This window comes from Crocuta crocuta, unplaced genomic scaffold (genome assembly GCF_008692635.1).
Source record: "Crocuta crocuta isolate KB4526 unplaced genomic scaffold, BGI_CrCroc_1.0 scaffold322, whole genome shotgun sequence".
Taxonomy (NCBI): Eukaryota; Metazoa; Chordata; class Mammalia; order Carnivora; family Hyaenidae; genus Crocuta; species Crocuta crocuta.
This window is the reverse complement of record NW_027532592.1, coordinates 1,124,335-1,145,718: the sequence shown is the minus strand read 5'-3', so window position 1 is coordinate 1,145,718 and position 21,384 is coordinate 1,124,335. Positions and strand designations below refer to the sequence as shown.

Genomic DNA, 21,384 nt, shown 5'->3' with positions numbered 1-21,384 from the left:
TGCTATTGCTGTTACTTCAGCTGCAGCTAGCTGGCTCTCTGCAACTCAGCCCCACCTGCAAAATAAGGAAACAGATTCCTCCCAAGCCTGGTCCTGGGTGGACATCAGACATGGTTGGAAGGAAGTTCAGCCAGCCAGGAGTCTACACACACATTCCCATCCTAGCCAGATTGCATTGTCTTTTTTTAAACCACTTGATTGAGGTACGATGGACATCCCAAGAGCTGTATGCGTTTAATATATGTAATTTGAGGAGTTTGGAGCTAAGTACACACCCTGGAAACTGTCACCACGCTCTGTGCCATAAATACATCCGTCACTTCCGAAAGTTTTCTTCTCCTCTCTTTATTGTTTTATTTTTTGGTGACAAGAACACTTAAATCTTGTCACAGAAAGATCCTCTAAGACCTGTCCTCTTGGCGAACACAATGCAGTACACCGTTGTCAGTTGTAGGTACCACGCCTTAGAGTGGATGTTAGATTTCATCATCTCGCCCATGGAATATTAGGAAAGACCTTGTTAAATACGTGTTGAAGTAACACTATAGGATGTTGGTACTGTTCACCTGATCTGCTTACGAAGAAAGGAATGCCTGTTGCCCAGATTTTTCTCAACGATGTCACACTGTCTCTAGTATGACACAGTACGCTCAGGCCAGAGATGGACATTTGGTTATCTGACTAAAGGCTGCCGTTACACAGACCTCCGTTTTCACCGTTCTCTCGCCGCTCCGTTTGCTCCCACTTGGGGCTCTGCTGTCACTACTTCCTCCCAGCTCCTCAGAGGGAATGATGGTGCTTTCACGGCTGTCTTCCCAAAAAGTCCTTTGACTCCATAGGATACAGTTTTCCTCTGGAATGAAACTGTGTGACCTTGGCTAAAATACCTTGCTCAGCTCTGTCTTATTTTGGAATAATTTTGGGAGAAAGGAAAGGGAAAACACTAAGACTCGAGTATCTCTGTTGCCCCAGGTGGTAAGTGCACACTGTTCTCATAAATCGCTGCTTCTCTTCTGTGGATGTCCTGGGGTCGTCCGCCCTCGGGCTTGCCTCCTGGGATGGTGCAGCTCATGTGTTTAGCACAGCTGTGATGCACTGGCGCCATCTCGTTCCTTCCTGATACCAGCCCTGGGAGGTTGGTCCTTTGGTGCTGCTTCTGACTGGGAAAGCTTAACAGCCGTTTGTCATCTGCATTCTCAAAGTTTGTTCTAGAAGGTGGGCTGGTGCCCTTGTACAAACTCGAAATGGGTTAATGAGGACTGTGCCCTCGTCATCAAGACTACAACTGCTTTGGTACAAATGCAAAACTTCGAATGCAAAAACGTGTTAGAAGCAGGAGCAGAGAGATGGGCAAGCAGCTCTAAAGTCTGTCACATGCGTCACAAAGCGGGTAAGCGCTGGCGGTCTGCCTGGAGGTTGGGCGAGTGCACAGTGGTTTCCTCATCGGAGAGAAGAAAGGCGATTCGCTCTTTTGTCTGGCTTCCCCCACTTCCCTGGCCACCCTCATGTTTGCTTCACCTCCCTCTTCTCTGCCGTGCTGGCCCCGTGGCCCCAGCCTTGCATGAATGCAGCCGTGCGCTCCTGCTGCCCTGGCGCTTGTACTGCGGAGCAGGGCCGCGAGACTCAGGGCCTGGCAGGTGGGCCCTGTGGCACCCTCGGCCGGGCCCCCACCTTGCCAGGCTGTCTGCGTGTCCTCAGGCGGCCCCTTCCTCTCCTCCTCCACAGCGTTCCCGGTCCCACTGCTGCTCCAGCCTCCTGATTTCAGTAAGCACGGAAACACTGACCCATCAGGTCCCGCGGTTTCCTGCCCGTCACCCCACACACGCCTGCACCTGCACCCTTCCCCCCTGCCTTCCTGTGTCGCAGAGCAAACGCACCTCCTTGCCAGAGCCCGGCGTCTGCTGTGCTCTGTGCTCCTGGCCCCACCCCGTCTCCTCCAGCCGCCCGTTGGCCTCTGGCTTTGCACGCCCCGTTCCCTGTGCCATAAACATGCCCTTCTATAGAAAAGGGCATGTCCCGAAGAGCTCAGCTCCCAGGGGTGACAAAAACCAGGCTTTCCCCTGTGTTAAACTCTCTGAATGAAGTTCTGTCTACTCTCACGTGGAACAGGAGGGATTTTCACATTTGTTTCGTTCAAGAAAAGAAAGCCTTGCCTCCTCTAATTGGTGGTAATCATTTATTAATATTAGAATCTTACCCTCACCTAGCCTAGAAAGTTCAACAGATTGTAAAACAGAAATGCCAAAGGAAAACAGCTGGACTATATCCTTTTGACCCACAACGTATGACTCAAAAAGAAACTGGTCTTACAGACCCTCCGTGGCTGGTGTCATGGCGTTCCCTGGGGCAAGGGGCACGAGAAGAGAGACTCCTGCCACCTTGTACACCTGAAATGCCATTTTGGACATCCAGAGTTGGATAAGGGCCTTGTCGTACATCAGTACACAGGTTTTATCTATGCCTGTCCCGTTTGGGGCACACCTGACATTTGCCGTTGCCAGCCTGCCGTGATGAATGCTGCCTGTGACTCAGCCCCTGAGGGGGGCAGGGGTATTCCGAGGACTCAGGCATATATTGCCAGCTCCCCTCACATTTCCCAACATGCCCTCTGTGCAATCACTGGCCACTCTCTGTGCCCCTTTCTCTTCCTGTGCAGTCGGGACACCTCTGATCATCATCTGGTGATGTTTATGGAGCTCCAGCAGACCTTTGTGTGAAAGGCCCTTAACAGTTAACAGTAAAGCATGCCTGGTTTGAGAGCTGGTTACGAGAGAATGGAGGTGAGGGCAGGGTGCCAGACATGGCCAGTGCTTTTATCTCTGACATTATAAAGAGGTCCCCTGGCCAAGGGCCAGATTGGAATTTACTGGAATATAAAATGCAGACATGTGCTGTCTTCTGTTGGTGGGGCGCCAGGGGGAAGGCTCCCAGTGCATTCCGCCAGCACTCCGTTTCCATAGGATGCAGCATCGCCAGGAAGAGCATCTGAGCCCTGGTGGCTTTGTGCAGGGTCTCTGCTGGGTCTGGAGTGGGGCAGAAAAAGAGCTGAACCATGAAATCCGGTCACTTCCTTTCCCTACCCCTCAACCCCCCCAACCCTCCACGCAGACCTTAGAAAGAGTGCTTTCTCTGCTGGGCCCTCAGCCCATGAGCGACTGCCCTCGGGAATGACCCACCCCCGAGTTTCCACATAATCCAGGGACGACAGTGTCTGAGGCAAGGGGGGCACACTGGCTGTTTTCTGCCGAGAGACCAGTGCCGTTCTGGGCTCCTTCCTTTCTGGGACGAATTCTTCCCCTCCAACTGGAACATACTCCTTGTGAACGTTTTGCTTGTTTGGTGCACGGTCTGAGGATTTCATTGCTGCCTTAAGAGGGGATAGTAAGAACTGATGAATTTGTGCAGGCCAGCTCTGACAAGGTAGGGGAAGCTGTCAGAAATCGCATTAACCGATGTTACGGGACAGATTCTGTGTCACATTAAATACTTTCCTTTGGTCGCCCTTATGCTAACCTCCTAAAAAAGCATGTGCAGACCTCTGTCCAGGACTCGTCGTCTGAAATCGTTAGCGTGGATCCCAACTAACCCGTCCTGTTGGTTTGGGAACGCAGATTCAATAACCTGATGTGTTTGCTTTAGCGGATAAGCGAGTACCATGTTGTCGCGTGAGTCTGGAGTGTCGCCCGCTATAATCGTTACAAATGCAGGTGTTGGAGGGAACGTGTGAACTAAATAATCATTGTCAAATCCTCGGGGTGGCAGGGAGCACCGCTGGGTTAGGGCTGTCTTTGCTCCGTCCTCTGCATACTCTCTGGGCTCCGACTGGTGCATTTCACACGTGAGAAGACTCAACCTAAAACAGAACGAAGGAAACATCTAGAGAAGGAAGGTGTTTGCAATTTGTTGCCCAACCACCAATTCCTCAGTCTCTCCTCGTCCTAATTTCAGGTCTCTCCTCACGCACAGCACGCTCTGCGTGCGCATTTGACTGGTGGAGCGGAATGATTAGTTTCCGTCTCCATGGTAACCACCGGCAGGTGCTCACCTGGGGAGGCTGAGCCAGGAGGCAGTGCTGGCCTCGGGTCCCCCAGCGGCCCTGGCAACGCGGAGCCGGGCCTCCAGCCTCCCTGTTTCCACTCTCCCGGGCTGCCTGTCACGCACTCGCGTGCCCCAGGGGCGCCGAGCCCACATCCTGCTGCTGTCCCTCCTGTTTCAGGTGTTCCTGGAGACCCCTGTCTAGGGCACCCTCACCCTCGCTGTCAGCACATTGTCCCTTATACCTGGTGACATTGTGCCCTGCTGCTGTGGCTAGCGTTTGCCACTGTTCCCAAAGACGGAACTGCAAGGCGGCGGTGCGGCGGACCGAGGAGACTGGGGAAGCCTGGAGGTGCCCGGGGGAGCCCGGGGGAGCCGAGGGCTATGGTTTGGGTTTCCGTTAAAGCAAAACCCGCCCTGAAACTTGGGGGTATACTTGATCTTAATGACTGCTGCGATTAGAATGGTTGTTCCTATAAAATCGCTGCATCTTTTCCCAGTACCAGCCCTCCCACCGTGGGGTGTCCCCACAAGGCTGGCAGGAGCCCTCAAGGAGTTCGCGAGTTTACAGCTGCACAGCCACGCAGTTGATCATCTCTGTACATATGTGAGAAGAATTTGCTGGAATGTGCGTTTGCAAGCTGAGCCAGTAGCCCTCCGCCTCACGTTAGTAGTCCCTGACGTACATTCTCGGGACACATCCTTCCAATTGGGAGGAGAGCGCAGGGAAGGGGCTCCTCCCTAAATGTCCACGTGTCATGTCCAACCGTGTTTCTGTGTCTGCCAGTTGTGCTCGTTTTCCACCAAATGGTGCACCCGAGGAAGCTTTTCGGTGGGTGTCACAGACCCAGGGAGGCTCTCAGACTGCCCCAAGTGTGTGCATGACAGGTGCCTTTTCTTTCCTCTAAAGTGACCTGCTTTTGTAAGCAGTGAGCTGGTTTGTCAGGGACCGGGGTTTAGTCCTGGGGACAAGCGTGCCCAGGACGGAGGCCGTAAGCTGTGGAGATGGCAGCCGGAGACGGCCTCTCATGGCTCTAGATGTTCTCCCATCACACGCACGGGGCTGCTGTCCCTTTCCCAGAAGCGGTGAGGGGACATCCCCCTTGTGTGCCTGGAAACTTAGCCTTGACTGGTTCCCATGTGTGGTCTTGTGGAAATGTGTGGTTGCAGTAGAGTCCCATTTCTCTCTCTCTCTCTCTTTTATTTTAGAGAGACAGAGTGCAGGGGGGGGCAGAGGGAGAGGGAGGGAAGGAGGGGGGGTTGGAGAGAGAGAGAGAGAGAGAGAAAGAATTCCAAGCAGGCTCCATGCTCAGCACACAGCTGGAGGTAGGGCTTGATCCCACAACCCCGGGATCCTGACCTAGGCTGAAATCAAGAGTTGGATGTGCAACCAACCGAGCCACCCAGGAGCCCCAGTCGCATCGTTTCTGTCTGAGAAATCGGTGAAATGGGCATTGGCCAACGCTGACGGCAACAATGAGAACAGAAAACCAGGTGACAGTTTAATGGAACGCTGCCACTGGAGCATATTACAAGCCCTCCTCAACAGCGCCATTTATTTGGCCTGGGCTTAGTGCCCCTCGTTGCCCAAACACTGCTGGGCTGGATCCTGGGCAGTGGCGGGTCTGGCTGGTTGGAGATGGTGTGCCACCCCGGCAGCAGGACACTTGCTCCGGGCTCAGCCAGCTCCAGAGAGGGAGGGGGGTAGAGGGTGCGAGGGGCAGGAGGCTGGAGCTGTGGGTTCTGGTGAGGACACAGGGCTTAGAGGCCTGCGGCATTCTACTTGTGCAAGTCACTCGCCGGCACCGAGACCTTGCCATTTTATGAAGCAGATGTAAAAAATAACCTTTTCAAGGCTGTGTCATTTCACCTGGGTTCTGTTAACAGCCTCTAGAGGACCTTTTCACCTGCATCCGTTATTCCCGATGCACGAAAGAGCACGACGGATTGTGACTCTGGAGGTCAGCGGCCGTGCAGTGTAGTTCTTGGTAGTTGGGAGAAGCTTGTTGACTCAGTTGAGCAAGAACCTCCCAGGGAGAGGGAGTGAGAGGTGAGAGGCGTGGGGCATGGCATAGTCGGTGCTCGATCACACATCCTCTGGTGGGACAAGACCGCTTTTCTCCCTCCTGCTAAATGGGGCAGACGTGGTCAGACCCCCAGGGACCCCTCTGCTAGGATGGGAACTGAAGAAACAGACCACGGTGCCATTCATGACCTTGGTGATTCTGGAGGGTGCAAAAGACAGGCTTAGAAGGGACAGCTACTAGAGAATTACCACACTGAAGATTAGCTTCAGGAAGGACAACTGTCCTGCCAGGGTCACACACACCTGTGGAGCAGGGACTCAGATCTACATTTGAGGACCTTACATCCATTGGATCATCCTCTTACCGCATTCTAACTGTTCTGTACAGTCGCTTGTTAATTGCTGATTTGAACACACTGCAAGTTGAACGTGCTTTGGGCGGAGAACATTCCTTCCTTTACGTTCTTCCCGAATCCATAATTCCCATTGACTGGTTGGCGGTTGATAGGAGAATGAACGTTCTATTTTCAACCACTCTTTTTCCACTTTATGAACGAGCCATTTCCCCCCTCAAGTTAAATCTGAATTGCTTTCAGTTGTTTTTGCCAAAGGAGGTAGAAATTGGTTCCAGCAGAGATGTTTCCTGTGAATCATAAAGGTTTTGAATGATGCTGTATATTAATCTATTAGTCCCAGTACATTATCGACGAACCAGGGGGCCTCAGTCAAGGCTCTTGAGACTGAACTTTGTTCCCTTCGTGACTTTGAATTTCAAGACATTTTCATCTCTCCCCTAAGTGCAGACCCTATATTTGAACCTCCTTTTGCTTTAAAAACAAAGCACACAAAAAAGAAACCTCTCCTTCTTTTGAGGCGCTATAATTATTGAATTTCTGGAAAAGTTTGTAAGTATTCAGTAATTTTATTTCCCATCCTATACTCCTCTTCCTTCGATCCAATCTAATTAGGCTTTGCAGGAGGATTGGATAACAGGAAGTACTGGAAAGCAGATTGCCTCTCTCCTTTTCCTTTTAATGGGAACCATCTGAAATGAGCCCCGTGCAAGAGTTCCATCATCCAGCGCTCATGAGCCGAGCGAACACATCTGTTTAAGTGTTTCAGACACAGAGTAGATCTGCATGGCTGCATCTGACGGTTGAGCCTGATAGAGCCCATGGTCTGTCCTCAGGACAGACAGCCTTGCTGGGTTCCAACCTTATCCTGTTGAAGAAACTCGAATTTCTAATCCCCCATTGGTGCCTAGCAGGTATGCTTTCTACTCTGAAACCCAAAGGAAGCACTTGGCCGATTGAATGTAATTGGGTTGAGTTGCCCCCTTTAATGTAGTGGTAAGATGATCTCATCTCATCTGGCACCTATTTTTTTCCACGGCAAAGGGAATGACGCTTGGGTATTGATTGAGCAGCTGTGTCTGGGGGAACTGAAATGGCCTCACTGATCCATTTGGGGTCAGGCGGAGGCAGGGGCCTCTGGGCCAAGTGAGCATCAGGAGGCTCAGAATGATGTTTGAGGTAGAAGCTAGTAATCAGCACAGCCCGCCCCCAGATAGCTGGGATGCGATTCTGAGGCTTGTCGGGGACACAGTAGGGCCGAGCATGTATGACAGCTTGGCGCTGAGAGAGGTGCGCAGTGTGACTGTGTAGCTGTAGGGGCTCTGGGGGGCTGGGCTAGTCCAGAGGGCAGAAGTAGACAAGATTTCCTGATGGAGGACATTGGGGGCCGGTTCTAAAGGTACGAACGGGAAGAAAACCAAAGAAGTGAATGGAAGTGGTGACCCAGGGGGCAGAGCAGGAACTTCAGTCTAGGTCCTGCCAGAGTCCAGAGGGAAGGATTGCAGTTGATCGAGCAGGAAGATAGAGCCCGAAGATAGAGCCCGGGGCGCGTCAGATTGGGGGTGGGGCTGTGAGAGGAAGGAACAGGGGTGAGTAAGAAGGAACCAAGAATCAAGAAGAACGGACTCTTGAATTGTGGGGAGTAGTTTGCACCTGGCCCCTGGCAGGGAAATGGGGGTGATGAGTAGAGTAGCTTGAGAGGTCAAAGAAGGGAGAGACTCAGGAGACTCATTCTTACCACATCCTGGGAGCAGCCGCCCTCGTTCTGCCTTGAAGGAACTATCGCCATGTTTTTACTGGTTCAAGTAAAGCCAAACACTTTAAGGACTTTTCTGGAACTGTGCAAGAGAGCAGTCCAGAGGTAGAGCTGACTGGGCTCTGTGTTACTTCAGACTCTAGAGCAGTCAGGTGGAAGGAATGGTGGTGGGCGCCCAGGCCACCTTCCTGTTTTCCGGGTGAGGGAGCTGAGGGCCAGGAAAGAAGGCTTGCCTAGGGATGTCCAGCCAGTCAGGACAGAGGTGCTATTACTGGTTCTGGAACCGACGTGTCCTAAATTATCTTCATCATCTCCCAGCAGAGTGAACTTGCTCAGAAGTCCTTCTGCCTGTAGTCTGAATTATTCTTATCATTTGTAGGAAACTCAACAATGGCACATTTGATTTAAAAGAAGAAAAAAATCATATATATATATATATATGCATAAAATGAATGTTTCCACCTACTAGAAACAAATTTCAGGACTCACCCATTCAAGCCCTGTTTACATAGTAAAGCTGAAATTCAAAAAGGATTTTTTCCCCTAAATAATTCTATCTTGAATGATAGCAAGTATCTTTGGTGTGTTCACATAAGAAATAGTGAAATAAGGATATAAATTTACTGGTTTGATACCTCAGGGGCTATGGAAAAGAACATGCTTATTTACTCTTATATTTGCAAACTGGAAAAAAAGATGTAAATTATGCTTCCCTAAGTAGTTTCTATGTACATATATTTCCTCTTTATATATGAATATGTATGTACATGCATACATACACACGTTATTAAATGTGCCCCTCCTTGGCGTGGGCAGAGGGGAGACGGACCCCATTGTGGGGACAGTCACAGGAGAAGTCACAGAACAGAACGAGAAGGTGAGTGGGAGCCAGGGGAGTCGGGAACCTGAGCGTGTAGTGAGTACACACTCTCATCATGGTGGAACATTCCAGGGAGCTGATGGCTAGCTATTAGTGAATGTAGTTTGTCTCACTCCAATGTAGAGTGCTCTCAGGAGTGATTTCTGAATGTTTGGAAGCAAATTCAAAGCTTGCCTTCTCCTCTCTGGTAGGCAATGAAGTCTTAGGCTCTCCCCAAAGAACAGCTAGTCAGATTATCGAGGGGGGTTAGTTGTGAGTACAATTCCTATCTGAGATTACTGTCTTACCCTGAGGTCATGAGGGCCATGGTCCTACCCTGTTTGGTGGAAGAGCACAAGATCCACTATGAGATCCAAGTTGGTGGATTTATTGCCCTTTTCCAAGTGTTGCTATTAGGAAGATCACAGGAACCGTGGGTTGCAGATAATTTTGAAGTTGGCCACTGCACAGACCTGTTTCATCTTTTATGTGAGCCTTGGAGAAGAACAAATTCAAATGAAACATGAAGGTAATGCAGAGAGCTTGCACTCTGAAGCCAGATAGAGATGGATTTGAATCTCACCTCTGGCACTTAGGGACAGAAGGACATTTGTAGCAGTTAATTAAGCATTAGGGCTATCTTGCGCCTCATTTGGAGATTATCGGTGTTGAGCCCCATGAGGATTTTGTGAGGAGTGATTGAAATACATACGAGAGACATCCAGGTCATTACCAAAAAAATGTGACTTCTTCTTCCAGATCGTCCTACATACAGACATTTAACTGGGCATTTGTTACATACCATGCTCTGTGCTAGGTATTTGGGAGAGGTGGCATCAAAGAAGAAGACCTATATTTAACTCTAAAATGGGAAAGATACGGGGTGTCTGGGTTAAGCATCTGACTTCGACTCAGGTCATGATCTCAGTTCGTGAGTTCGAGCCCCGCATCAGGCTCTGTGCTGACAGCTCAGAGCCTGGAGCCTGCTTCAGATTCTGTGTCTCCCTCTATCTCTGCCCCTCTCCCACTCACACTCTGTCTCTCAAAAATAAATAAATGTTAAAAACTTCTAAAAAATGTAAAAAAGAGAAATGCCCAAGAAAGTAGTGTCCACTTATGATTTTCTTTTTTTTAAGTTTATTTATTTTGAGAGAGAGAGAGAGAAGTGTGGGGAGGGGCAAAAAGAAAGAATCCCAAGCAGGCTCCATGCTGCCAGCACGGAGCCTGATGCGGGGCTTGAACCCATGAACCAGGAGATCATGACCTGAGTCTAAATAAAAAAAATACAGAACACTTCACAAATTTGCATGACATCCGTGCCCAGGGGCCATGTGAATTTTCTCTGTCTTGTTCCAATTTTAGTATATGTGCTGCCAAAGACAGCACTGGAGTCCTTTTGAAAACCACCCAGTATTATTATTCATGTGCACGATATGTGTGCACAGAGACCCAGGAACCCCTCCGACAGACACAAGGCTCACGTTTCCTCACCCATGCACCTGCTGCCTCGCCCTGTTGGTGGGCTGTCTTTTCTGTGGCCCCCCGTGGCCCTCAGTTGTTCTCTGCCCTGGCACACCTGTGTGATGTGTAGCTTCCTGCCAGTAACCTGGTAGTGGATCTCACAAGGGTCATTGTATAAACCTCCTCTAGGAGGCATGCAAAAGTTTCCAGGGAGATCTCCATTGTTTGAAAAAGTCTGCCCTCCCTCACTTTTGCGTGATTTGGCCATGATTTGGTATAACTTCCTAAAATGGGTCTTCTCCCTGACACCCACTGAGAGTTTAATGACTGTTGAACACCTGGTTTTGAATGGTGTCTGATGAGTTTCTTACGCTTTGATGAGCCTCTTTAGAGCCACTCTGTCCAACAGAACTTTCTGTGATGATGGAACTTTTCTGTATCTGTGCTGCCAGTATGGTGGCCACAGCCACATGTGGCTACTGAGCTCTGAAAATGTGGACATACAGGAAAAGCAAAGGACTTGCTTACTAACCCAGAGGACAAACATTTAATAAGTGGTAACCCACACTTTTATTTTGTTTTGAATTACTTTTTAAAATGCTGGTTATCTTTTTTCCCTTTCTTTTCGTTTTTGCAGAAGTCATAATTCATTCACATGGGTGTACTTGTATTCATCTTGCTCTTTCCTAGACCCATTTTGGTTGATAACTACATTTTTGATTAAAGTATCAATGGGTCTCCAAACAAGTAATTCTTTCTCTTGCCCCTCTTCCCCTTCCTGACATATATCAGCTTTATTGAGATATAATTCACATATGATCCAATTCAGTCAGGTAAAGCATACAATTCAGTGGCTCTCAGTATCTTCACAGAGTTGTGGAACCGTTAACACAGTGGATTTTACCACATGTCCATCTCCCCAAGTCCCTCCCCATCCCCAGCCAATTAGTAATTGACTTTCCGTCTCTGTGGGTTTGCCTGTTCTGAACATTTCATGTCAGCAGAATCATACAATACATGGTCCTTTGTGACTGGCTTCTTTCACTTAGCGTGGTGTTCTTAGGGTTCATCTGTGTTATAGTAATCCACTTCTTTTTACTACCAGTAATATTCCATTATATGCATATGCCACGTTCGTTGGCTGATGGACATTTGGGTCACTTCCACCTTATTCGCTAGAATTATGCTGCTGTGAGTAATGACGCACAACTCTGTGTGTGAACATAGGTTCCCCTTTCTCTGGGGTATCTAAGGGGTGGAACTGTTAAATGGTATGGGAGCTCTTTGAGAAACTGCCAGACTATTTTCCAAAGTGCCTGCATCGTTTCACATTGCTTCCAATAACATATGAGAATTTCAGTTTCTCTACATCCTCACCACCAGTTGGTATTACCTTTCTTTTTGACATCCTTATGGCCAACCTGAGGGGTGTAAAGTGATATCTCACTGTGGTTTTGATGTATATTTCCCTGATGGCTAACGATGTTGAGTATCTTTCCATGTGCTTATTGGCCATTTGTATATCTTCTTTGGAAAAATCTGTTCATGTCCTTTGTCCATTTTTTTTTCCTCTGCCCGTTTTTTAATTAAATAATTTGTCTTTCTTTCTCTTCTCTTGATTTGGCCCAAGCAGGATGCTGATATGCTGACTGGTGATGAACAAGTATGGAAGGAGGTTCAAGAATCCCTGAAAAAAATTGAGGAGCTGAAGGCACATTGGAGTATCCTTTTACCTGTGGACTGAGCTGTACCGTTGGGATTGCTTCTTTACTGGTTGGAGCTTGGTGTTAATGGAGCCAAGTCCATGGCTTGACCTTGGTGTGAACCAGTGAGCTTCATTCTGTTTCATGGTCACAGGCTGCATTCCAGTCCCTGCCAATAGTTTGGGTAATGACTAGGGAAGATCGTGGCCAGATCAGCATGAGTACCTTACCACCATTCGATAGTGAGCAAAAGTCATGGCCAGGAAGAGACAGTAAATAGTAGTCTCTCTACGGATAAGGCAACAAATTTCTGAGTTCCTTTCTACCCATAACCAACATCTCTAGAAAAGAATAACTCAGAATCCTTATAATTTAATGTCATTGACCCTCAGTTCTAGAAGCTTCATATTAAATCAACCGTGACTACCATGGCAGTGGGAGTCGCCACACAATAAATTTTCTTGGCATAAACAGTAAGGACGATGAGTGGGTCAAAGTTCAGAGAGTAGGAGAGAGCGCCTATGCTGGAGGTCATCTGGGGAGGCTCTGCTGATGTGTGAAAGGTGTCCCGAGTCAGGGACAGGGTTTGGATGGGCAGAGGCTGAAAGGGAGGTCACTTCCAGTAGAGGGTGGCCGCCTGAGCAAAACTGTGACAAAGGGAAACCACGCGGTAAGAAGAAACAGACCTGGATGAGAAAGATCGTGAAAGATCATGCAGATACTGCGGGGAAATTCTACCTCAGTCAGCAAGAAAATCTTCAGACAAGGTTCCTAAGCTACAGCGTTCTTGAAAGCACTGTAAAGAATAGGAGGGGTGGATAGACAGATGTTCCTATCTTTAAAGGTGAAATAAGTAATTTCTGAAATCTGTACCCAGTGGGTGGTTTTCTGTTTGTTTGTTTGTTTGTTGCAGGTTTGGTAAGGGAATTGTAATTGATTACTAAAGGAAGGAAAAAGGAAGCTGTGATGGGCCCGAGGCTGCTCGGGTTTACCAAGAACAAAGGAGTCCCAGCTTTCTTTGGTAACATTTGTACATAGATTCCAGGAGGAGATTCAATTAGTTGTAGCCAAGAAATTGATGCTAGATGCTAGTATGGCCGGACGTCTTCCTAAATGGTTGAACAGCCATACAAGAAAATGCTGCCACTCAGGTCACTGTCACTCTGAAATTCTCTGTCCCCCCCTTCCAGTCCACCTGTGACTCTGTACCTTGAATGAAGATACAGAGCACTGGGTCATCATATTCCCAAAGGCTATAGGCGGGGAGGACGGCAGAGGTGGGCTGATAGAATCAAGAGCTCAAGATCCCTGAAGATTTGAATGGTGTCTGAATCCAAAAAACTGAAGTGCAACAAGAATCTGTATAAAATCTTCTATTTGGGTCAGAAAGCTTAAGTGTGTAAATGTACAGAAAGCTTAGCAACAGCAAAGCATGTGCAACAATGTTAGGGTTTTAGTAATCAGCAAAGTTTAATACAGTTTACAAGGATGATATAACCCCTCAAAAACTACTGTGATCTGGACTGTATTAATAGAGAACAGAAAATAAGAAAAGGGATGCTCCTAGTCTGATCATATCTGTAGTTTTCTATTCACTTCAGGGTAGGACATGTTAAGAAAGATCTAGAGAAACTGGAATAAGTTTTAAGGAATGGAGCCAGGATCCCAGTGGAATTTGAAACCCTGTCTGTAAGAAAGATTAGCACTATTGGGAAAACAGTCAGATCTGGGAGTCAGAGGGGGACCTCCTTGGGCTCAGAGAAGTAGGCTCGTTGTCTGTTGTCCCATGCGGTGGAATTAGGGCCCTGGGTGACCCTGCTATGGTCGGGTCTTGGCAGGACAAGGCTTCACTGCAAACTGACTCTGTGCCTGCTATCTTGCCAGTCACAGCCCACCTGGGGACTACCCTTGACCCTGGGATAGATCGGAGCATCCGTTAAGAGGACACAACCCTGCACTCAACAACTGCCGCACATAAATGAATACCTGTTGTGGTGAATATATATTTGAGGGGCACCAAAGGCACAGTAGACAGCTCTGGGAGGTTAAAGAAGGTTCCAGAAAGGAGGCAATCTCTGAGTTGTGTGTGGGAGGTATACAGCAGGAGCTCTCCAGGCCACCGCCGTGAAGAAGGGCACCCGCCGGAAGGGGAGCGTGTGCATACGGGCAGAATGTGAAATAACGTGCTGTCACGAGATCGCAGTTGTTCAGTCTGGGGTGCGACCTGGCAGGGCCTTACAGCCCGTGCTCAGGAAAGGACGCTTTCCTGGCGAGGGGCCCGTGGAGGACTTAAGCAGAACAGTATGATACTCAGTGACAAAAAGCCCTGTGGTCCCAAGGATTGATTAATTCCCCTTTAGTCCCCTTTTTCTGCCCCCTCTAATCCTCATACTGTCATTGAAAAGTGTTCGAGGGAAAAAGGGGATCTGAGGGACCGTTCTGTCCACCTCGGGCAGGCTCCCCACCCTGCTTCGGTCTAGAGCTCAGCCCCTCACTGGAGCAGAATGGCTTGTACGCGACACCAGGCAAATGCCAGTGACTACATTTTTGAGCAAATACAGTGTCAGCATTAGCTTGGGGGAAAAGCCTCTTAGTTAAAATTATTCCATTTTTTTGCTCACTGGGGTGTTTTACAGGAAAAGCGCGCCTGTTTGCCAGGAGACCGTTGCCAGTGTTACAAAGGGAAATTGGCCCGTGTTCCCTTCCAGCCTGCTGGGGGATAAAGTGGATGTATTCCTATCAGCGGCTGCAGAATATCACAGCTGGTTTTTATTTCTAAGGCTTCTCACCTCAAACCTCCTTAAAATGAGTCAGAGAATATATAAGTGAATAGGCAAATAGTAATGGAGGTCAAACAACACAGTGTTAAGAGAAGGTACAAAGTCTCGCCACAGAAATGTCTAGCGTTGTGTAAGAGAAAGCCGTTCCTCCTGACAGTTCGTCACATATCTCATCCTGGAATGAAAAGCCACAGAGGTTAGCCCGGCAATCTGTTACCAAATCAGTGCAATGCCTTAGATACCGCTACCCCCCAACCTCTGAGGATACACCCGGCACACTTTAAACATGCATGTCACAGGAATACGAAAGAAAGTCACTAACTCACTTTTCTTCAATGAATGTACCCTCTTCGGAGAGCAGAGTCAACTCCTGAGAGGCAGGACTGATGCTGAAATTACAGAACGTGGTGTGCCAGGAGTCTGAAATAAAGGCCCTCAGCCGTGCATTGTGGCGCTTGCAATTCTAAGTAAGGAAGCTGCGCCTTTGGGGTAAGGTATTCTGCCTCTGGGCGAAGAAAAGCATATTTCCTGTAATGAAGACATTAGTTCCCACTCACACAGGTGGCTTGATTGGTTTGTTACAAGTGTTTGCTGACGTTCTGGAAGGCCGCACCTCCGCCAGGCCCGTGTGGATGGTAGGAGCGGTAGATGTTGCTGGAGGGCGGGATAGAGGGGCGCTAGAGCGCATGATTCAGGCCAGGTGTGCTGTGGGAGCCTGATGGATGAAAGAGGGGGTGTTGATCGGGGGGCACTGATCGTGAAGAGACCGGGTTGTGTGGTGGACGCAAGGGGCATGGGTAGAAGGGGGTTAAGCCTGGTCACGATCAGGGATCATGTCACGTAGGTGCTTTAGGTGACATCCTCAGAGCCTCAGATCTGACAAGTGACAGAAGTAGTGCACACTGAAACCCGCTGTATGTGTAGTCAAAGGCTAGGCCATTTCCGCCGCACCTGAAATCTACCAACCTTTTCACTCCAGTGGAGTTCCGCACACAGAAGCAGATGGATTGGAGCCCCATAGGTTGACGGGGCCGAGGGGGCCAGGCCGGTGTCCTCATGGCCTGCACCTCACCTGACATGAGCGATGGCGGCGGTGCAGGGAGGGAGCTGTCTTCCCCCGTGTTCCCGGGGTGATCCGCCCGGGAGGGACTCAGGGCAGGCCCCACGTGCCCAGTCCTCTGACTCCCTCTGCAACAGCGCGGGGAGTAAGAGCCGTTTTAAAAAGTGCGATCACACCAAAGCACCACGGGAGTGAGTTACGGGCTCACGGCGATGCGAAAGTCAGAGCTGCTCACATGTGGGTCCTGGGTCAGCTCCCTGCCCCTTTTAAAGTAGCAATTGCCCCGCCCATGGTTTACGTGCATGAGCCATGTTCTTAATACTATCTTGGACTCTGGGGGCTCAAACTAAGAATACTTGTTTTTGTTTTTGTGGTTAAGTATAGGCTTGGGTCACTTTTGCTTTATAATCAAGAAGCTTCAGTGTGAGAGCTGGGGGAGAGGGGGGATGTACTTCTCCAACCTGCTTCCCCTGCTGCGGGCCAGTGGGCTGGGGGCTTGGTGTCATGTATGCCCAAGGTTCTAACGACACAGAAGCCAAAATGAGCTCCTCCTTTTAGAAGTCGAATCCGCCTGAAGCTTCTTCAACCTCAGACCAGTTTTGTAACGGAAGCTGACAGAGTACATAATTTTAGCTGGACTTAACTGGTAGTCCCGTTTAATAAACAGCTGTATTCACTCCATGCTGGATTTAAAGAGAACACATACAGGAGTAGGAAGAAAGAACGGTTCTTTGGGAATCTTAATCCCCCAAAGTGCAGGCTTGCGTGGAAGATGGCTTGTTGATGTAAACAGAATTTACTTGCATGAGATGCCACTTACATGTTTTTGTTTCTTGAGTGTGTTTGCAGGCAGCTCATCTGTGCAAAATAATGGGCTCTTCCTTCCCTCCTGTGCCTGGGAGCTCTTCAGCCTGTTAGAGAATCTCATTTTACTTGTTTTCTTGCTGAAGACAATGAATCCTTAACCAAGGTTAATAACAGAGTGGGAGCAGGTACTGGCCATGTGCCAGACGATCATCAGCAGCAACTCGGAGCGGCTTCCTGACATCAACATCTACCAGCTGAAGGTGCTGGACTGCGCCATGGACGCCTGCATCAACCTTGGCCTGCTGGAGGAGGCCTTGTTCTACGGGGTTCGGACCATGGAGCCGTATAGGTGAGTGCCAGGCAGAGGGCTGGAGAGGAAAGGCCGCACTGTCCCACGTTGGCAAGGGATTGACGTCCTGAAGCCACCCCGACTGCTCTGCCTTCCCGAGTGTCCCCATCTGTTCCCAGCTGCTTCCCCGGCAGCGTGGAAAACCGGACCTTTTTTTGTTGACTCGCCTGTGCAGACACTCATCATTTGTGAGGCTCCTGCCGCGTGTCAGGTGCTGTGGGTGCAGAGACTAGGAAGTCGCTGTCTGTGCGGAGCCGAGGGTTACGCTGCAGGGTCCTGCTTGCGGTGATGGGGGGAGGCAGCGGGCTGGGGGCGGCCGCAGGGACACACGGCCCGAACCCAGCTCGGGAAGGCTGTGTCACCCAGGCGAGGACGGCCCATGCAGGGGCCCTCCGTCTGGCTGACTAGCGATGGTCTCTTTCATCTTGATGGTTCCCAGGGTGCCTTCGGTCGACTCATTTGGCCCCATAAAACCTTATGAGCCAGGCTCACGCGTGTCTTTGATGAAGGTGCTATTACTAGTTAATCGTGCCTTGACTCACCTCAGCTCCTTCAGACCAGTGGGTGTTCTGTCCCTGGATGTTCCTGTAACTCAGAGGAGCTTTGGCAGAATTGAAATCTAGTGCATGGGACCCAGGTTTGCAGCAGGCTGAGAACCTAAGTGTGGAAGTTGAGGTAGATCCGCCCAAGGGAGAGGGCGCAGTCATTCGTGCCGTCATCTGAGGTTGGATCATCTCCAGCACAGAACAGGGTCACCCACTACTGGGAAGGTGCCCTGAAGCCCGGGGAGCATGGGGGAGGGTGGGAGGTCCCTGGAGGGCGGAGGCTCCCTTTCTGCGTAGCTCTGAAGACCATGCGAACACAGTGTCAGCCCCCAGGGGCTAAGCAGAGGGAGAACCCAGCTCTCCACCTACCCCACGTGGGTCCACAGGCAGGGGAGGGGCTCCAAGTGAAGAGGGGTTAGAGTCCCACGGGCTGCCTCTCCCCACCTTGAGGACAAGCCTCTGGAGGGAACCGAGAGGGGAAGTTACCAGGATCCACGTGAGAACGGAAGCAAGTCCAGGGTCTTGCAAGTTCAGGTGCGGGAGGGGAGCTGGAAGTGAGACACGTGGTCAGGAAGCGCGGTCTGGAGTGCAGTGCAGGCAGAGAGGAGCCTGAAGACCCCGCCAGCCAGCAGGCGGCAGGGGTGCACAGGCCGGCCACCGCACCTGGAGGGCCCAGGGGTGTTTGCAGAGCTGCCGTAGATGGCGTCTTCCCCTGCTTGTGGTGGAGCAGCTCTGGAATCCAGACTGTGAGTCAGCGCTAATCAAATGTCAGAGAGATTGCCTAGAGGGCCGAGACTGCAGACTCTCCCATGAGCATGCAATGTCTGGTGTGATGAATCTTGCGGGTTTTCAGAGCACATGGACCGAGCACAAACAGATAAGGCTTCATTCTCCGATCCACAGTGTTGCAACCAGGGGCGGGTCCCCGACGGTCAATGTCACCTCGCTCTGAACTCCAGGGCTGGGTCTCGGGAAGCCAGACCACAGGCCACGCGGGTAGACTGCAGCCAGGAAACGCTGGGCGGGACAGTCCTTCCTGCGGCCCCTGCGCTTCCCCTTCCCCCCACTGCAGCCGAGGCTGGACATGCTTCCCCTCCTCCCACCCCACCCCCACCCTGCACGCCCAGGCTGCCCCGCGGGCCCCTCTGCACAGACATTTGCCTCTGGTCCCCACACCAAGGGTACTCCTGCACTTGTTTTCGAATCTTCTTTCCCTACCTTCCAGGCTTCTCTGAAGGACTGCCTACCCCTTAATTAACTGGCAGTTTTACTGACTTGAGTTAAACAAAGAAGCCTTTCTCGTAAGTGAGGCCAAGTCCACCAGAATGGACTCCGTATTGTTTGGAATACATTTGGTTCTATTTTCCTGGGCCTTGGCCGGTCACAGTTCCTCCGTAAGTGTACACTCTGTTCTCGTGCTGGGTGACAGATTTCTAAAGGCTCCCTCGGTTTCTCTCCCCTGGAGCTTGTTAGGAAGTTGCCCTGCAGTATTCTGTATTTCCAGAAATCCAGTCTGCATTGATCTGCTTCTAACGAGTGGACTCTGAACAGTTTGCTTGCAGTGGTGTCGCAGAGGAAGGGCTATGAGAACCCAAGAACCAAGGAAGAGAAGGCAGGGTGGATGCTGTCGGACTTTGCCTTTCTTCCCTTTAGCCCTGCAGATGTGAAGATAAGGGACTCAGGGTCAGAGGCTCTGCCAGCCCTTTAACAGGCTTAACCGCGAGGTCAGCATCTGGAAGTCAGTGGCGCTTTTTGCTGCCTACATGTGTGTGAGGGAGTTTACCCTCTGGGCCACCAAGTGCCCACAGGGTCTCCCCACAGCTGCTCTCGGTGGACTTTGGGTTCACCTTTGGCCAAGGACGTGGGCGGTTAGCTCGGCATGAGTCACTGAGAGGTGACCAGGTTGCCACCCACGCTAACAGGTTTACAACGTTAATACACTGTTTGCAACAGCGAGATTGAGGGCAGGACCCAACGAATGATTTTTCTCCCTCCTGACCTTGGCTAAACTTTAACCACCACTGACCTCGGAAGAGAAGGTGTTCACATTCTCTTTTTATCCAAATCACCGCGTTGCCCTCAGCTCCCTTCTTGCCACACTCTGTCATCTATTTTTACTCGATAAAAGTAAGTTCTCTTTATGATGCAGTGCAGCGTGAAGATCTTTAGGCCTCATGAAGTGGGTTGGCATTAATTCACATCCAACAGAATTTAGCGTCTTTAGCTCATACTGTTTCTTCTGAGGGGTTCTGTGATCATGGTCATCTGTAGCGTTATAAACGTTAGGCAGAGTGAAAGCAATTTAAAGGTATTTCATGAGGTTTAATTTAAAAAAAATAATTAAAATTTTAACCATAAGATGAATTGGGTTCCAGAAGCCAGTTTGCCAGTGGTAGTTCAGGGCTTGGGAAACATTTTCCTCCTGAAGAAGGTGTTAAGGATCGTGGTGCTATCACCAGACCAGCCCTGGAAAGTCTGCTCAGCCCCTGATCTCACCAGTGTTTGCCATACATTTTAAAAAGATCAAAAAGGAGAAAGTAATTTTAAAAAAAACAAAACTGAGCACAGTCTTAGGATTTAAATCATGCTGACTATCAGTTAGACTTGACTTTCTTTAGGACCCGGAGAAAGATCTAGAGAGGCAGAGGCTTGTTAAGGCTTTGAGAGGGACTTCCGGTATATTCACACGTGTTCTGGTAACATAACTTTGTTGTGAGAATAGCAGCACTTTCAGGAGAGGATGCTTTCGAAAGAGCACGAGGCAAAGATCACCCTCATCTTTCAAAGTCCGGCCTCACTCCCTAGAGAGATAAGCAGGGTGACTTTCTTTCCTGAAATGTTCAGAGTATGTACATGAACCTGCATTCACAGTACCCTTCTTCTGTTCTTTCTCTCTTTTCCCAGCGATTCTCACACCCTCAGAGACTCTCGTTCCCCCTCACCCCTCCAAACCACTCCCTCGGGCCCTTGCACTTTTCCTTCCCCTCCTTTCTTTCTGTCTCGCCTCTTCTGGTCTTTCTTGTGGAAGGACTCAGCCTCAGTCTTGATCTGCTACATGCACCCAGAAGGTGGTGGGGGGTGGAGGAGGGTGAGTGAGTGAAGGGAGGGAGGAGCGAAGCAGTCTCCTTAGTGGGCAGAGAGAAGAAAATCCCACGTTCTACTCCTGGTTATTTTCACTTTACTACTAAGGACGGACATCAATGCAGATCAGCTCCTGAAAATCTACCTCATTCTTTTTAACAGATGTATAGAAGGTCATCTCATGAATGGACCATAATTTGTAGACTTGTGCCTATTGTTTCCATTTATGTTTACTATATCAAAAATGCTGCCATTGGGGCGCCTGGGTGGCTTAGTCGGTTAAGCGTCCGACTTTCGCTTAGGTCATGATCTCGCGGTTCATGGGTTCGAGCCCCGCGTCGGGCTCTGTGCTGACTGCCAGCTCAGAGCCTGGAGCCTGTTTCAGTCTGTGACTCCCTCTCTCTCTGACCCTCCCCTCCTCACGCTGTGTCTCTCTCTCTCTCTCCTAGAAATAAATAAAAACATTTAAAAAAAAATGCTGCCGTTAAGGTCCATGTCCTTGTATCTTTGTATAAAGGTATATAGGATAAATCCATGTGGTAAATTCCTAAATGCTAGCTTGCTGCATC

The 21,384-nt window shown here is 49.8% G+C and overlaps 1 protein-coding gene and 1 non-coding gene across 2 annotated transcripts in view; one reads left to right on the top strand and one right to left on the bottom strand.

The window, feature by feature from the left end:
* Positions 1 to 21,384, top strand: part of SMYD3 (SET and MYND domain containing 3) — a 696,975-nt gene that overhangs the window by 578,250 nt on the left and 97,341 nt on the right. Inside the window, exons 10-11 of the mRNA XM_077779902.1 lie at positions 12,124 to 12,211; positions 17,015 to 17,189. Coding sequence (XP_077636028.1) covers positions 12,124 to 12,211; positions 17,015 to 17,189 — 263 coding nt within the window. The remainder of the gene's footprint in view (positions 1 to 12,123; positions 12,212 to 17,014; positions 17,190 to 21,384) is intronic.
* Positions 10,309 to 10,415, bottom strand: LOC144244582 (U6 spliceosomal RNA). The gene has a single exon (XR_013338985.1). It is a non-coding gene; the product is annotated as a U6 spliceosomal RNA (small nuclear RNA).